This window comes from Nanorana parkeri, unplaced genomic scaffold (assembly GCF_000935625.1).
Source record: "Nanorana parkeri isolate BGI_ZX_2015 unplaced genomic scaffold, ASM93562v1 scaffold2247, whole genome shotgun sequence".
NCBI classification, from domain to species: domain Eukaryota; kingdom Metazoa; phylum Chordata; class Amphibia; order Anura; family Dicroglossidae; genus Nanorana; species Nanorana parkeri.
Window position 1 is genome coordinate 110,231 of NW_017308515.1, and position 19,206 is coordinate 129,436.

Consider the following 19,206-nt stretch of genomic DNA (forward strand, 5'->3'; position numbering starts at 1 on the left):
AGGGGCTGGATTCCCCCCTCCCCGCCCCGATCCGCCAGCGCTCACAGGCGGGACGGACGAGGGAGGGGGCGGGTACAGCTGGCTCTGCCTCTAGATAGACAGAGCCAGCTGTCAGTCACGCAACTGGGCTGATCCAGACATAATTGTCGGGATCCGCTTCAGCTGCGGCGTCTTAGTATACCGCGAGCAGCAGCTTGCGGTATACTGCGGCGTCTCAGTATACCGCGAGCAGCAGCTCGCGGTATACTGAGCATAGAGTGACGGGAGGACGCTAGTTTGTGTCCTCCCGTTACCCTAAGGCGAACTATGGGGAAAAGCCTTAACCTCCTTTAACATCACTTAAAGGGTAAGAATAAAAATGAAAAATTCCTTCAAATATTGTGCCCTGGCGGTCCCCTTAACCTGCCTGTGAAGTGGCCCATCTGTGGGATGTATAGAACCTGCTGCAGCAAAACTGACATTTCTAGAAAAATGAAATTTTTTTGTTTTACTCTTAAAGTGTGCAGTTCCCCCTCCTAAACAATACCAGACCCTTTTGGTCTGGTAGGAATGTTAGGAAGGATCATTAAAAAAATAAAAAGCATAGGGTTCCTCCTAAAAGTTATACCAGACCCTGGTAGGAATATTTAGGATGAGACCATGTGTAAAAAAAAAAAAAAAAAGTGTTTGGAGTTCCCCCTCAAAGTCATACCAGGCCCTTAAGGTCTGGTAGGAATTTTAAAGAGGAACCCCCCCCTAAAAAAACGTTGGGTCCCCCCCTAAAATTCCATACCAGATCCTTGATCCGAGCATAGGCCTGGCAGGGCCGGAAAGGGGGGGACGAGCGAGTGCCCCCCCTCCCACACCAAGCCACGTGCCGATGGGGACAAGGGCCTCATCCCCACAACCCTGACCCGGTGGTTGTGGGGGGTCTGCGGGCAAGGGGGCTTATTTGCATTGGGATACCCCTTTAATTAAGGGGGCATCCAGATGCCGCCCCCCTCCCTTGTGAATGAGTAAGGGGTACTTGTACCCCTACCCACTCACTAAAGGGTTAAATCAAATAGTTAGTAAAAAGTCCAGACTTTTGATAAAACCCTTTAATTAAAAAAAAAAACAAAAGACATGTTTTTGACAAGTCTTTTACAAAAATGGATCCACCGATGTAATCCAGGGTCAATCACGGTGTCCAGCGTTGTCCACGACGACAACGGAATAAAAAATAAAACAATAAAAAAAATTACATTTAAAAGAAAAAAAAAACGCCGACCGCCGCCCCGTCCACTCCCCACATCATAATGACATTTTGACAGATGCCGGCAAAACATAAACAATTGGGCGGAGCTAGTGGTGACAGCTAGCTCCGCCAAATCGTGTAGTTTGCTGGTATCTGATAGGCGAGACATGATTGGGCAGAGTCATTATGACTTTGCCCAATCATGGCTCCAAATGAGTACTGAGCCCTGATTGGTCAAAGTCTTGCACCTGACCTGTGGTCAGGTGCAAATCTTTAACCAATTAGAGCTTCGGAGGGCTCTTTGTAGTATGGGACGTTGCACGGTCGAACAGACCGCGAACATCACATCAAGTTCGGCGAGCGCTTGAACAGCCAATGTTCGATTCGAACTCGTGTTCGAATCGAACCGGCGGACCATCCCTAGTGTTAAATCCCTATCAGGTTGAAAGGCAAATTGCAAGTCAATAAAAAAAATGTTTATGGAAAGAAAACGCTTTGCTGTGCTGTGTGTGAAATGTATAAAAAAAACTGCAGGATAGAACATCTGAAGACTCTATTTTTATATACAAGTATTTAAAATATTTGATTTTTCTGTGCTTTTACCTGCAATTTATTTCAAGTTGACGACAGTATCACAGTGTGACTGAGTCGCAATATAATTATAAAACAGTAGTTATCCTTTAAAATCAGTTTAATGTAGTTTAGCTTTTATCTTTCCTTGCTATTTATTTTATGTAAAGCAAAATGAAGGCAATGTCTACAGCCTCTGAAGCTGTTGTGTTCCCTCTGAATGGTTTAGAGCAGGGGTGCCCATTAGGTAGATCGTGCTCTACCAGTAGCTCTCAAAGCTGATGCTGGTAGATCACAAAGGCTGTGAATGGTGGCCCATTTATTCAATTTTGGTATATTTACCAGGAGATAGAGGGGGGAGAGACAGACAGAGGAGAGAGCAAGGAGACAGAGCCAAGAGAGCAAAGAGAGACAGTCAGGATAAAAAACGAATGAAAGCCAGGAGAGAGAGAGTGCAAGGAAGGACAGTCAGAAAAGAGAGGAGATAAAGCCAAAAGGATGAACGAGGAGAGACTGCCAGGAGAGAGAGCAAGGAGAGACAGCCAGGAGAGAGAGCAAGGAGAGCCCGCCAGGAGAGAGAGCAAGGAGAGGCAGCCAGGAGAGAGAGAGTGAGGGAGGGTTTTTTTTTGTTGGTAGATCTCATGTAGCTCGTCATTTGAAAAATAGATCTTAACACAAAAATTGTGGGCACCCCTGGTTTAGAGGGAGGATATGTGGTGGGCAAAAACACTCAGCCCAGCGAGGGGGCCAGGAGATCAACACGGTTGGAAGTGCCGGTTCTGGAAGAAGGCTTCAGCTGCCAATTTCTTATGAATGGAGCTGCATTAGATGGCGCAGGCACATGCAGAAGTGAGTATTCCTTCTTCTTTTGCAGTAAACAGCAGTTCAAGGAATTCAGTCTTTGCAACAGGGTCACTTGAAACGTTATCACAGATTGAGGAAGTTATTTATATGAAGCTACTTACTCTTTTTTATACATATGTCTGAGAACTTTGAAAAAACTATACAATTCCTTTAATCCATTTATACAGGCTGCCAACATGTATGCAGCCATTGCTGGGCTTTCTTATTAGAAAGCCCAGCATGTGTTGCAAACTGAGTCTTATAGATGTATCCTGCAATAAAAACTATTCAACTAATTAAAAAGTAGGTAAAAAGTGTAATGAACATGTAAAAATAGTACATTAAAATCGACCACATATTATTACCTTACCTTTAACAAAGCAAACTGCAACTCTAAATTAGTTTAGCTAGTGGCTTTATTGTATGATCTTAACACATCTCTGTTTGGATTCGAGCATAAAAAGAATTCTGTTTTCACATGTTAACGTATAACTAAAGTTCAAAGTAGAAATGACAGATATGGTGCAGAATTCAATTATCATTTCTTTCCTTCTGTTCCTTTAAAATTCTGTGTCCATTTAGTGCCCATAAATCCCTTTTTCACCATGCCAGTTAACCGCATCTTTATTGATTTCCTTTTTTATTGATGGCTACATTGCTGCCTCCCTTCTGAATATCTTCCTATGCAGCAGCCCATTCAGAAGTGCTAAAAGCAGAGACTGTATGCGTACCTGACCAGATGCACTGTGTCATTACGCTAAGCAGTGTAAGAGGTATGAATGCAGTTTTTTTTATGGGCAGGAAGATATGTGTATCAGCCATGATGCTGCCCATCATGAAGAAATAGCACAATCCAGTGGCTGCAGCAATATGGACAGATGCACAACATAAGGATATTTTTTAGGGCTGGTAATGATTAAAAATTTCCTGTTCGATTAATCGAAATTTTTCTAAATCTATTAATCAATTAATTTCGATTAATTATAACGCACATACAGATCCAACTACATTGGCCTATACACATACAGCACAGCAATAAAGTAATACAATGAACTAGGATCACACTAATCCAGCACGTTATTAATCTCACGTGCCCCATTCAATATGGCCGCCGCTTGAGTGGGTCAACTCAGAATAATAACGTGCTGGATTAGTGTGATCCTAGTTTATTTTATTACTTCATTGCTGTGCTGTATGTGTACAGGCCAATGCCAGGGATCCCAACCTGAAATAAGCAATTTCAGGGAGGTGTCCCTCTCATTTCAGGGAGGTGCCCTCTCCCCCCCATCCGCGGAGGGGGGGTTACGGGGGCTGGGAGAGAGCACCCCCCTGAAATGATGGCAGATAGCACAGGAAGCAATAGCTTCTTTGCTATCTGCAGACTTTTTTTTGTTTTTTGCAGTTGTCAGAATAAAAAAAAAAAAGGCATAAGAATGCATAGCTAGATTCCTATTACTCCGACGTTCGCAGCGATATGTAACATGTGCTGCATAATAGGCGCAATTGTCGTTTTCGTACTTAGGCACAACCAACGCATGTTTGCATGTGTATGTGGGGGGGCGGGGGACTTTAAAAAAAATTTATGTAATTTTTTTAATCATTATTTGTGAATTTTTTTTTAGCTTCTTTATTTTTTTTAATACCTCTCGTGTGCGCGCTGAGTGCCGCACACGAGAGGGGCAGGACGTCTTAAGACGCCCTCCCGCTCCTAGCAGATGTCCGTCCAGCCGTCCACAAACGGCAATGGACAGAAGGTGGTTAAACCTTTCCGGTAAAAAGTGTGTCTCTCCCGGGCGGCTGGGAGAGTTAGGATGTGTACTCACCGGCCCAAGCAGCTCCATGATCGATCAAAAAAATTTACGATTAATCGAGGGATTAATCGTTAATTTCCGCAGCCCTAATATTTTTATAGTAAGAATAATTATTTTACAAAAACAATAACATTGTTTTTCTTTGGTAAAAGATGGACTTTATTAATGCTAAATGTCATCACTGTGTCTTAGGATCTCATTTAATATTGTGAACAGCACAATACCTTTTATTTGTTTTACTTTGTCCGATTATAGCAAATGGCGGCCCCATGCATGATTACATGATAGATATATAAATGGACAGATTGGAACAAGGTTGCAGAACTAGCTTTTGTTTCATGGGAAAGGTAACTTGTTCTCTGCAGCACATCAATATATTTCGGAACAAAGAGATTTTTTTATAAAGCTGTAGAACAAGCTATTGTCAGATACCATTTCGGTGTGATAAGAAAAACAGCATTCAAAAAAATCAGACTTTAAAGAGCCATAATTACATCTCCAGCAAGGAGAGTCATTTACAAATGCATCTGCACAACCACGATGAAGCTAACATTCAACTCTTTAAATGTGGCACCAGAGATTTTTTTTCTTATTTTCAATGTTTCTTTTCAATGTGTAAATGGTTGGCGGTCTTTGGATTTTAGAGTTAGTTTAAGTAATATTTTACTAACATTAAAGGTGTATTAGACATTTTACCATAATACTTCTAGTTTGATGAGCCGCTTATGCAATTTCAATATACATCCAGTTAAAGAAACCCATCGCCACATCATTTATTTAAACAATCATTTTTCCATTAGATTATATGTGCACTTATTGTATTTTTTGCATGTTATTCACCTGTAAAAGCCTCCCTTGTGTAGACAAGCAGAAGCCCTGGGGCTGCTGCTGGGCACCGCCATCTTGGATGTGATATCAGCAGACTCTGAGCTGTCACTCAGATGACATCTATATTATTCCTCTTCGCTACATAAAAGGTTATGTAGAGAGGTGACGGGAGGGCCGGTGGAGATGATGGGCCAGCACGGCCCAGCAATTAATTAGACACTCCCAGAAGAGGAGAGGGCTATGACATGCAAGGAGGGAAGAGGCTGTGCTAGGAAATAGACTGACCTGGAGTAGTATGTTTAAGTGCAAGTGGATAAAAAAAGAAAACAAATACCACAAGTGAGGATTTAAAATGCTTGATTTTTTTCCTGTACTTCTACCTGCAATTTAGTGACAGGGTCTCTTTAAAACATATTCTGATTATCATACAGTTTTTTATTTAAAGGGATATGTATGTACCACTTGGTTTTTATTCAAAGCAAAAATGCTACAACCACCATATTGTGATCTATAGAGTTTCATAGCTAGGTTGAAAAAAAAAGACATGCCTATTGAAAACTATGAATAAGAAAAATAAAAGACCTTCTATCCTCAGATGCCTTGAATCCACTTGAAGACCAGGGTGTTAAACCCCCTTCCTGACCAGGCCATTTTTCAGTATTTCGCGCTAAGGTACTATGGCTGACATTTATTCCATCATGCAGCACTGTGCTAAAATTAATTTTAATTTTTTTGGGGGGACAGATAGAGCTTTCTTTTGGTGGTATTTAATCACCACTGGGGGGAGGGGATTATTTTCTACTGAAAATTAAAAATAAAAACGTTTTTTCTACGTTATGCTATTTTGGTAAAATGTAAAAGATGGGGTCACATCGGGTACATAGATACCAAATCGAAAAAACTACCATTATCAAAATTGGCCAAAGGCGACGCTTTAAACAACGCTTTCTTGTTTGGCGCAATCATCGTTTTTGCATGGTGATGCATCCGACATGTGCTTGAGTTAGTATGTGTGTATATGTGGGGGTGGGCGACTTAAAAAAAATTGTGTTTTTTTAAATTTCTTTTATATGTGTCTTTCATTTTTACACTTACTTTTTTTTACACTTAACTTTATTGCCGTCACACAGGGGGCTAATAAGCCCCATATGTAATAGCACAGAAACAGTGACAGATCCTCTTTATGGAGACATCAAGGGTCCATTAGATCCCTAATGTCACCTAAGGGAGCCACAATGGCTAAAGCAGTTGGAGAAATTACGGTCTAAAAGCAGAAGTGATGTATTACACATCACTTCTGCATTCAGAGATCGGAGGAGAGATCAGCTGGTGGAATGTGCTGATCTCCCATCCAGTTCAGCCACAGAGACCAGCCGTACTGATCGTAGGCCCACACGGAGGGATAGCTGGGGCGGGGGGTGTACACTTCCCGCACTCTTCCCTTATCCTTCCCATACCATACAAGCGTTGAGGCAAATCCCATTAGTTATTGCAAGACTCTGACGGCCACAAGTATGACTCCTAGAGGCAGATGCATAATGCGATTTGTAGTTTTACCAAAGCTGGCCGGAGTTTTGCCTAGAGTGGCTTTTGTTTTTCTTTTCTTTTTTTAGTAGATAGCATGTTTATTGCTCTCTGCGTCCCAATTAAAGATTTAAGACCACTGCATTATAAATCTGATATTCCAAGCCTTCCCCAAAAACATTTGACTGGAGTTGCACTTTAAATGGGCGTCCTCCAGTATCTAGGCTGCACTTGTCTTCCAGATTGATCGGCAGGGGGGAGGATCAGCTCAGATTTTACCCAAGGGCCCCTAGGGCTTCAGCGGAACAACTGCAGGGATCTGAGCCAATTTACGGCATAGTAACTCAAACCCCTATTGATTGCATTGAAGCCATTTAATTTCTATGAAGAGTGCAGCACATGATGGGATGTGGTGGTAGTAGAGCAAGCTAGAATGATATTCAGAATTGTGCGGTATTCATCGCAACCCTTCTTACTGTTACCTAATGCATATTTAATCACAAATATGTTTGCCCTTGTTCATACTATTACAAACAAGGATGTGTTAAGTACTACATATCCTGCCATTAGCTCTACCCTTGAATTTTTCCTCCAGTGATCCTGTTACAGCATCTGCCTTGACAGACTCCACAGGCAAGTTACAAGGAACTTTGAAGCAGTCTGTTACTGTCACAAGGACAGCCTGTCAGATCTGCATGCCATATGCCTTTCTGACTATTCTTTGATACCATGTAATGGCTGCACTTGAACCTGTTTGTGAATAATATACATATTTCACCTTATGCTACTGCTTGCTCATTTCCTATTTAAATATTTTGTTCCCTTAGTGCAGATGGAAATGATACATGAATGCATGAGTCTGGTACGTAATATCTTTAATCAAAAGATCCACAGTGACCATTGCAAACACAAACTATACTGACGAGGTGCACTGCACTCAGACCTATTTATCATTTAAAGTGGAACTCCAACCAAACTATTTTTTTGTTATATGTGTTCGAAAGACATTCCCTAATTTCCTGTACCAGCGACACAATCTTTAGGACATGTGTTAAAGTAGATGTAAACCCTAAATGAATGACATTGACTTTAATAAAACATTGTGTATTATTAACCTTTGCCCTAGACTTTTTTACCTATTTTTTTACATGTGTTGTTGGATTTCAGTGCTGCTAATCTCCCTGAGCCTCTCTGCAGCCACTTCCTTTCTATATAACTAAGCCCCAGTAATGGCTGCATGACAGTACTCAGGGCCAGTTTCCTGATGGTGACTACAGTGGACCATGCCTGGGTGATGTGTTCTGAAATAACCACTTCACATCACTAGCAGGGTTATTCACAAAAGGGTTAAAGGTTTGGAGAAGGCAGTAGAAGTGAACAATCTAGGACAACATAGATGAACTGCAAAGTGAGTCGAATTGCAGAATTTCTCCAAATCAGCTATTTTGGCCTAGATTGTTCACTTCTCCTGCCTTCTCCAAACTCTTCACCCTTTTGTGAATAACCCTGTTGGTGTTTTTTTTAATAAAAGCTGCAGATTTAGAAATATTGAAAATTACTTTTGAAACTATATGAACATGCTTAAGAGTGTATGAGATGAAAGAGATCAGGTTTGCATATACCCTAAGTGGAAATCTCTCTTAACAGAAACATAATAGCAATAATACCACCTTTTTTGGGGGGCAGGGATGGGTTTGGGTAAGAAGGGTTAGATCCTAATCAGCCTTTTATTGCTGTGTTTCCACTTGGCCGCAGACAGCAATACAAAGTTGACAGAAGATGTAATCCTTTCCACTCTACTTAAAAAAAAAGGTTATGGATGGAGTTGCAATTCTGCTCCAGTTGGCGTAATCATGTTTGACTGTTAGACTCTGTTCTCTTTGGCCCAGATACATCAGAGCAAAAGAGATAGTAGACTAAATCATGTGTCAAGAGGCTGCAGTTCCACCAAGAATCAGCATATGGAGAGCACAAAGCAATAAAAATACACCTATGTGTTTTAATGCGCATTAACACATCTACATACAGTAGTTTAGTTATTGTTTTAAATTGTGCCAGTTCACATCTCTGAGATCTTTGTGAGCTTTGATGTCATTGTCCATTTTTTAATGCTTAAACGTGCATTATAGAGCCAATGGCCAACAGTGGCAGTTAATGAAAACACATAATTGTTCACAACCTATTGTAAAAACGCATGAAAATACACATGGGTAGGTGGTAATCCAATCTTATGACCTGTGTCAACAGGCTTTGGGTTTGTGTTGATGGCATTAGTTTGAGAGCACCTGAGTTCATTCAGAATTCATTAACATTAGCAAGTCAGAAGGAGATGACCTCCTTCTGACTTGCATTTGACCTGCTTAAAGCAGGGTTTTCATTCCCATATACTTGTATGGGAATGCAAAACCCTCTTGAAGTGAGCAAAAGCCGGTTGATACAGGCCCTTAAGGTTTGCTTAGTTGCAGTTTACTGACTGAACTTGCATGGAGTTGACCTTACCTGAAGGGAGATGGCTCATTTCATAGTGGAATTCCAGACAAACAGCTACACTGACACTTGAAATACATATGCTTATTCTTTTATCTGCCAAGGGATTTGTAATTATTTACAACCAATCTTATGTTTTACACACCTCTGCCATGCTAAAAGGCTACCAAATCACTCTTACTTTCTGCATAAGCTTTGGCATTTCCTGGTTCAGCTTGTCGTCTCCTAATTCAACTCTCTGTTATTTTTAAAGAGTTGCTTATGCTTCTTCACTATCTGATAAGGCTGAAGGTGACAAATAATACTGCATTGTGCCTCTTCTGGGTGTGGCTTGGCAAGTGACTCACTCCACCTTCAACATCTCACAGTGTTGGGTATTTTGTGATTGGCACATGAAGCTGGAGAAGTAGTCCATAGCCCTGTGTAAGTTCAGGCATTAGATTTCTGTTTATGCTTTCTTCTCTTGGTGCCATCGGGTGAATGTAGTGGCCCACATGATGATAGAAAAGGTGCACAAAACTTTGAGCTCAATGTACATTTTTATCCTGACCACCTGATGCAATTTAACTGGTGTTTTTGTACCAGACTCTGTCTATTGAGAAAACCATTTTTTTTTGGTCACTGTCAGGGTCTGTATACAGTTATTTATGCATAGTCACAAAATTCCATGTGCCGGTTCCCACCTAGCAACAATAAAAAAAAGAACTGTACCAGAATGGTCTTTATAGTATAGCTGGCTTTAAAAGTTATGCATTTAAACACATAACTAAAGCTGCTGGAAGGAACTGGATGATTGAACATCCGCCTAATCTAAAAAGAGTGCCATAACATGCCTAAAGTAGTTACTGCAATGGTAAAGGTGGAGTTCTGTTTCATTTAAATATGTTTCATTTAAATATAACCTCTATTAAGTATTTCTAACTAGAAATGAACTAGAAGAAAACAGGTTTTTTTTTGTTCCTTTTGAGGAGATTTGTCACTGAAAATGTGTCATATGTCTAACACTCCTCTTGTGGCTAGCTGTCAGGCCTGTGACCCCACACCTGCGCAGGTACCCACACGGGCAGACCAAACATGTGCGACCACACAGGACAAGGCAGAATGTATGATACACCGTTTTAATATGCCAACCAGAATAATACAAACAGAAACAAGTCTTGGCAAGCAACTACATCTAAACAACACCACATGCAAGAAGTAACAGGCAAGCAAACCCAGGGAGCAAAGCAAAACACCAGGGGAACTAAGGGACAAAAGGTCAGGGTTCAAGGAGCTAACAGGACTCAGGAACATAAGCAGGTCATGGTTTATGGACAACAAGCAGGGAACATAAACAGGATACAGGACTCGGGAACAGAAGCAGGTTACAGGACTGGGGACTCAGGCTTAACAGGAAACAATACTGAGCCACAGACCTGACTGCGGGGAGGGCTTAAGTAACCTCCCAGGGAGCACCAGGTGGTGGATGATTGGTGGCGGCTGGGAGACACCTGCAGGTGAGCACTGGAGTTGCAGCTTCCAGCACCACCCAGTGGAGGTCTGGTACCTAGCAGTTCCTGTCTGCCTGGAGACCCCTGCAGGTGAGTACGGAAACTGCAGGGCTTAGCTCCAGCGCCACTTAGAGGCACTCTGGATCCTAACACTAGCCTACTCTGTATGAGTCTGGGAGGTATCAGAGGTTTTCTGATTCTAGTAAATAGGGAATTCTTCTGACACCCTCACTACACAGTCAGAACTGTACACTACTGAAGAATTTGGCATGGGAATCTTCTCCATGAGGTCACAGAGGAAAGAATACTTGTATCATTTTCTTTATACATGCAGCAACATTTACTGGACTTCTGTCTATTTTTTTTATATTTTTTTTACAGAAAGTAATTTCTTGTTCCGACACTTCCAATCTGATATTCTGACACGTTGGCAGGGGAACATTGCACTAGATCCTTCTGAGACCTAATGTAATGTTTTCATTTGGGACCTAATTAATTGACTATGTATACTATGTAACACATATTCTCACAGGCTTGTGCTGTGGAATGCCAATGGCGCAAAAAATACACCCTTAGATTAATTTATTTCTCTGGCAGGAAAAACTTTCAGTGTTACCTTCCATTGGATTCTTCCTTCAGCAAATTATCTGTGAAACTGCCAATGAGATAACTTTGGTAAAGAAATCTTTAATTGTCCAGTTATCTTATTCTCCACTTGCTGTATATTATTTTAATACATTATCATATCTGTCAAATCATCAGCATAGTCTAACCTGTATTTGTTTTTTAATTTGATTAGGCTGGAGCATACAAGCCTCTTTGAAAAGAATCTAGCTGCTACTGAAGATATGCATTCTAAATTACAAACCAACATAAAATCAATTCATTTTTTAAACCAGAAGGTAAGATCCATTTTGTCTCCATTCAACACCATTCATTTAATATTTTTCTATTAGATACGATAAAATAATAGAATTCAAAAAATAAAAGTGTTTTGTTCTCGGGACTCATTTACAAAAGCTAAATTAAAAAAATAAAAACTGCAGTGTTATCTATTGGGGCTAGTAAAACCGTTACTTGCAATGACCATGTCACCGCAGAGTCCCCGCAGAGTCCCCGCAGAGTCCCCGCAGAGTCATTTGAAAGAAGCATGGACTATGAAAGAACATGTATACTCACCATTCTGCAGTCTGTATCTTCAAACAGCACCACTTTGTTGCTCCCTAGCTGCTCCAGGTATTCCACACTTATGGCAGCATTGAATACTTGCTGCCTAGATGCACGCTTTGTTTTCTTCTTCCTGTAGTGATGTACAAGCAGATGAAAAGAGATACAGCATGTGGTACGGGATGGGTTGGGTGGACGGCAGGTAGGTATTCATACAACCCATGTGCAATGTGTGCAGCAGCCCCATAACTTATTTTCAAGAAGGAATATTTTAAATTCTACCGCCCATGTCTCCCAGATCAGCCACATGAGCAGCAATGAACTTCCATCAGTGGTGACAACTCTTCCACTCTTCTGCTTTTGAATCAACATAAAGCTACCTGTGATATTTGAAGTTGGAAAATATACTTCCACACATTTCTTGCTAAGCTCAAGTTCCACAGTGACTAGCTATCACTGAATTAGTGGGCATATACGGGTGTATTTAACAAGGTAGAGTTCAAGTTGAAGTAATCCAAAACCGCCCATCAGAAATCATCTTTAATTGTTCTAATAAAGAAAAATCTGGTTTCTGTGGTTTACTGCATTTCACACATGATATGTGCTCTTTGCATTGTCTTGTTAAATAAACCTATAAGCATGCCAGGTAGGGTATAGATGAGAAACAAATGATTTGAACTGCAAGTCATTTGGCATAAAAAAAAGAGAAATCTAGCTCTGCACACTGTCATTATTCACCTAAAACAGTGCACTACTATGCTGAGATACAGTAACACATCTGACAGCTACAAAGCGCCCTCTGTACACTGCAGCGGCAATAAATTTCACGGTTTATGCTAACCTGTCAGCAAAAGTTTAGATTTCTTTTCACAAACTTTTTAAATTCCATATCCTCCAGTGTATAGATCAAAAGAATATCTTACATTTCTTATTTCAATATTTGATATAATAAAACAGAAATTAATTCCCCTTTGAATCCTTAACTGAATAACAAAGCATGTTCTGTGTCATAATTTAAAATTGCACGCTGTCTTGTTTTAATACACGTATTTTGGTTGCTAAGATCCATAAGTAAATCTGAAGACTTAGAAGGCACATATAATGATGGCATTTTATCTTGGGCAGTACAAGAATTGTTTTTTTGTACATAAGGTAGTTTTATTTATTTTATTTTTGAAGAAAAGGAACAAAAAAATGCGCAAGTCATATTGATAGTGGCTGATCATGAAAAGAAACCCCAGGAGTATAGGCACACTATAAAAAGCTCTTTCAGGAAGTCATTATGCTGTTGAGGGAATAAGAAAGTTAAGTCAGAGAGTTGTGAAATGTTCTCATTATGGGTCATCTTGGTAATTATCTGACATCTACAGATGGAGTCACTTCTTAATCAAAAGAATGAATCATTACTGATATTGATTCAGACCAAGATGTTTGAAATAATGAGTGTAGTAACTCAAGTATAAATTCAGAGGTAATTTTCAGCAACTTCTCCACTGAATTTTCATACTAAATAATAATGAAATATCTCATTTCATTTCCTGCTAATAGTTGGAAAATGGCCATGCCACTGGAAACTAAATTGTCCCTGCATAATCGGCATGCTCAACGCTAGCAAAAAAGAAGGTCGCTGATATTTACTGTCTCATTGATAGCAAGCTATAATTACCCCAGCTGCTTGCAGGCCAGCTTTGCGGTACTTAATAGCAAGCACTATTGTTTTTAGACATAAAACAGTTTATGTGATCATTAGAGGCTTAATGTAAGCAACAATAGGACCGAACATCTGAAAGCCCACGGTTCAGGAAGGCACTCAGTTTCTTACAGCACTTGTCAATCTTTGGTGTTGAATTTTAAGAGGGATTTCAGATGTGTAGCTATCGGGATTTATGTGGCATTTTATTATTTTTCAAATAGAAATGGAATTGCAGCTTTCCTGATGTTGCCTGCAGCTCATTAATGAGGTGGTAATTGTTGTATAAAGCTTTACAAGATAATATAGATTATTATCTATGAAACTGTAGCAATGGCCACACAAGATTGTGATAGAGTGTGTATGAAGTGGCTAATCTTAATGCAGTCACCGTCTCTTAAATTGAAACTCCAGCATTACAAAGGGCAAATGTATTTACAAATGTTATTTTTAAGATTAGTGCCAATTGAGTGTTATAACTTTTACTGTAAACATATGTGCCAACTTATGTTTATAAGAGAAATTGCCTCTTTGGCATCCCTTGTGTTGACATTTCAGTCTTGTTCTTTAGATCAACAGGATTGTGATTTCTTCTTACATCTAAGGTAGTGCAGGGGATGCCACTTGTGATACAATAACTGCAGTGCAGTTTTCACTTTACAGATCACAGGGGAACAGAGATTTTGCAAATACTAATAATAACCCAGAGGTTTGTAGTGGCCAGCGCTTTTCAGTAATTCTCACCTTGGGGATTATAGAAAAAGTGGACCTTGAGTAAAATTTAGCATCATTACAAAAAAAATCATACCTACATAGCTTCATACCAAATGGCTTGTCTCATGGAGACACAGATAACAGGAGGATAAGTTGGCGTGTGTCTTCTTTAAAGTGTATTTCAACTTTTGCAGTCAAATTTGAGAAAACCTCTCTATAATTTCGTAAACAATTCGTACCCTTTTAGATGTTTTGTTAAATTAGGCAAATTGGCTCATTCCAGGTTTTTCTCAGCCCTTTCACAGTGGTCTGTCCTAATGGAAAGACTTGGGACTGAAATTTCAGGATTGTGTTTATCTGATGAGCTTCATTAACATACAGTGGACAAGCCAATTCAGATCCGTCACAGCCCCTCCTAGCATTGCAAAGAAATAGAAGCAAGAAGAAATGTTAAGCCTTAAAGCCCTAAACCAATTAAAAGCAATTTAAACTGCAAGGAGCTTTTTTTATTTTTGTTTTAGCTTATGCAATGTCAATATGAACATGTAACAAATATAACATTGGTGTTATACCAATTGGGTTGCTAAAGTGTAAATACACTTTAAGGTTAGATTGGTAAAAATGAGCTTACTCATAAAAATGAGCTCCACTTGCTGGCTTAAAAGAGTATGTGTTAAATACCTATATGCAATATTTTGTTTACTAGACAAAAAAGATGATTTTGTTCCCTGAATAATGTAAACAAAAATGCTGCACATTATTCTTTAACTGTTTGGCTAGTCATCGTCTTTAAAGATAAACAACATAAATTACAAATACATTTAAGTTTTTACTGTGGCAGGAAGTAAAGCGCTTCCCTGGAACCTTGTATAAAGTGTGAGCCATTAATGTGTAAATTTACAGTTGTGTCTCACCCAGACTGGCCGTTGCAAAGTGATAAATGGAAGTGGAAATTGTCTTGCAAAGATGAATAGATTTGGTTTTAATTCTACATAAACATATGTGGCACTAAACTTGATTCCAATTATGACTATTTTAAAGTTTCCGAAAAGGGAAGGGAAAGTATTCAAATCGAGCACACTAATCATGTCAAATACCTAGAAAGCTTTATGAACTACACATTATTGTCCATTATTCCACAGATGAATTTCAATGACTTGTATTTTATCATTTTAAAACCAGGGAATGATCTTTTAATTAACACTCAAATTGCTAAATACAGCATTTCTGTTACAGCTAATGACTAATCTTTACTTCTCCCTATGATTATTACAACCATTTTAAAAACTCTAACATTATCAAATCCTACAGCAAAGGCTGGCGATATCTGAGTTATTTTGTCTGTAAAAGATTTCTCCATAGTATATGGAATACATCTTTTGTACATCTAAATCCACTGCTTTATTGTGCACTCATGGATATGAATAGATAAATATTTTTAAATACAATAAAAGCATAACACACTTCACATATAGAGTATTCTATAATAGTAAATAGTGTGAACCTGTGCTGGCAAGCGTGCTGGCTATTTTTAGCGCACTTAACTTGAAATGCTGATTTCCGTTACCGCCAGGGTCACTATCTGCATGCAGTAGACAGGATCTCCAGGTAAGATCTAGCAAATTAGCAGGCCAAATACAAGCTGCATCACATACATAACTGTAGTGTTAAAGTTTACAGTCTCTGTAAAACAAACTGGGAGATGTGTGTAGGCACTTTTCTACCTTAACAGCTACAAGGTTTGAATTCAGGAAACAAAAAACAGCTTAGATAAACCAATGAGAGCTGTCTTTCCTGTGCTTCATGGACAAGTACAAGCCTGGCCACAGGTTCACTTTAAAGTGCCTCTAGCTTCAAAAAGACAAACATTTTTCTTTAATAAAATAGAACAGATATTTGGTATTTTTAGTATCAGTGATTACAAACTAGTGCATGTTTCACACAGCAGAAGGTTGCTAAGGGTAGTCATCTTGCTTTCAGGAGATCTCATGCAATTGTGCTTATCCAGTGGTGTTTAATGTGGTGCTGAGAAGATTGGTATGCAAGGTAGTCCAGATACCCAGGGTCCCACAACACCTCGTGACCTTGACTGATTTTACTGCAGCACCTATAAGTCCTATGTCAAAAAGGAAACTGACAATGGTCATTAGCCCCTCAAGTAATGATTGGTGCTTTTTTTTTTTGCATGTCAATTTTTTTATTGTGATAAAAGTACAGAACAAAAATAAAAGACATTGGTGTACAATATTTTTTTCATTTGTGATACAAAAGCGTCCTTGTTGTTATGATTGGTGCTTTTACATTTTATGATAACTGGGTTATTTTTTTTTTATAGCAAAAAAAGTTTTTTGTAAAACAGGGGAAGTGCTCAGTTAATTTAGCTCAGTTGGCTAGTTAGGTGTGCTATATACAAAGGAAGATAAATGGTCTGATAAGGAAATCCAGCATTATGACACATGCTTGCTTGAAAATCTTTTTCATAGCTTGGTTCAAGAAAAGGAAGTGACATACTATTTGTTTGTTCATCTGTACTTGCTTCAGAAAGTTATAAAGACACAACTTAACCCATTCTCACCCACAATGCCCTGTGCCTAGGATACGTTAATAAACATCAACCCCATGAGAGCCAAAGGCTGGTACTTTGTGTGTCAATGATAGCCGGGCTCCCCACTGGCAACTGGTAGCCAATTAGAGGAGTTCCCAAATAATAGTTCAGCTCTGACATAATGATCATATGCAGGCTGAAGGATCCATTGACATGAATGAAAGCCTTTATCCTGTATATTACTGCCATGCTCTTGTTGCTGTGTTCATCTGTCAAGTAATCTTTACATTTATTTTTTCTTTATTAAAACAGTGTAAAAAAAAAACCTTATGTCCTTAAAATATGTATAAAAAGTTTAGGTGTACAATTTAGTGATAGGTTTTTAGGTATACATATTTTCACAAAAGATTCACAGCTTTCACCTATGTTTCACACATTATTTAATTTGAATTCAGCTGGAAAATGTGTGAATCATGGTTAGAGTTGTGTAAATATTTTGTAATTTTTTTTATAAACAGATCCCTTTGCATTGTCGTTCGGTAAACCAGCATATGCTGTCATGGCTAAATTTTGCCAGAGCATCTAGACATCAATGGCCTCTGGGTTAATGGCAGGGTTGGGACAACCCACATTATTTATAGATCTTGAATGGTATCTTGGAGGAGGATTAAGAATAGAATGAGTGTTTCTTACTGGAAGAACTTTGTTCCTAGGCTCTAATGAGGGTGTGTAGGCTCATATGGCTATTAACAGAGTGTATATTTCATATGTTTGATACAATGAGTTGGAAGAGCTTGATACTGTATAAGGAGATGGAAATGGATAGTACAAGGAGGAAGCAGAAAGGGGGAAGAGTCCAAAAGAGAAAGCACAGAGAAGCTTAGAGGAATATGATGATGCAATATGCATTAAAATAACTCTCTAGGCATCCACCATTAACTACAACCTCCTTCACTTATGGCTGGAGATGGGCTTTATTAGTGTCCAATGTATGGATACATACTAATTAACATATAAAGTACTGTATATACTACTGCGTTGTTATGCGTATATATTCCTTATGGTCTTTTTTCACTGTTTTGATATTTAGATGTTCCTGAATTTTTTTTTTATAAATACCATAAAGTTGGTTATTTTATAACACTATAACAAAGATTATTTTTTTAATTAGGACAAACTGTTTTCTTATTTGAGGCCTACAATATTAAAACACATGTTCTATTTCTAATAAAACGTTAAGGTAAACCAGATAATCATTCTTTCTTCCTCTAACCCAGCTAAATGAATTAGGCCAAGAAAATGGATATTTGCGGCAGCAGTTGGAAGATGGGAAACTGAGATGTCAACAGTATGAACGCCATTTAGAAACCTGCAATCAGACTCTCTCTAATCTTTTCACTCATCTGAAAGTTATACAAGAACAGAGAGATTGCCTCCAAGAAAAGACTAAGAATGTTGTATCCTGTAGCCACAACATTGTGCCACCATTAACCACAGGATCTCATGCACAGCTTCAGATTTTTTCCCAAAAGGGAACAGTAAATGGGGAATCAGAAGAGTTAGTGTTAAAAGATTCATTCGAGAAATCATGTCGGACACATTGCACAGAACATTCTACTCCATTACAAGACAACACAGAGTACTGGATGGAGAAAATGAATGGCTTAATGTTACAGATACAACAGTGTATTGGAACACGTGTAAAGTGAAAGGTGAACCTTTCTAATCATATAAATTGTTTAGTGAATTCACATTTTAACTGACATTCATTTTGACATTCTGAACCTTCAGCTATATGACAAATGTTTGTTTCCCCACTAGAGTTTCATTCATCTGGAAAACTTCTTAGAATTTTTTTTCAAACACTGTGGATAGATGAATTTTCTATAACAGAATGATTTTTTTTATATTAATGATTTCTTCTCTTGGCAGGGATGCTTAAAAATATTCTCTTTTTCAATACTTTTGGTTGAGGGGCAGTTCACTTATACATGTAAATCAGCTGTTTTTTTCATCCCTTTATTTTAAATTTGTGGAAAAGAAAGTGAAGAGTGTCAGTCCATATTGTCAGTAGTGTATCTCCTTGTTAGCCTAATATTCTTCCTTACTGCAACAATATAAGGTTGATACACATGAGGGCCTTTTGGTGCATTAGACAACCTATTCAAATGAATGGGCTGCCATAAAGAAGAATTATCGCCAGAGTTTGAAAATAACAAAATCGCCAGGGGACTAAGTGCACATCACACTTGCCCCCATTATAATTTATGCTGCGTTTTGTGTCTGTGCTGGCTGCAGCTCCTCCCCAGGCTGTAGCCTAA

General features: G+C 38.9%; 1 protein-coding gene across 1 annotated transcript in view; it reads left to right on the forward strand.

Moving 5' to 3' along the window:
- LOC108801197 (protein CROWDED NUCLEI 3-like) overlaps positions 1 to 18,712 on the forward strand; it is a gene marked incomplete at its 5' end in the record, with an annotated part of 125,793 nt that extends 107,081 nt beyond the window's left edge. The window contains 2 exons of the mRNA XM_018573129.1: positions 11,569 to 11,671; positions 18,163 to 18,712. Coding sequence (XP_018428631.1) covers positions 11,569 to 11,671; positions 18,163 to 18,594 — 535 coding nt within the window. The remainder of the gene's footprint in view (positions 1 to 11,568; positions 11,672 to 18,162) is intronic.
- Positions 18,713 to 19,206: the final 494 nt, after the last annotated feature.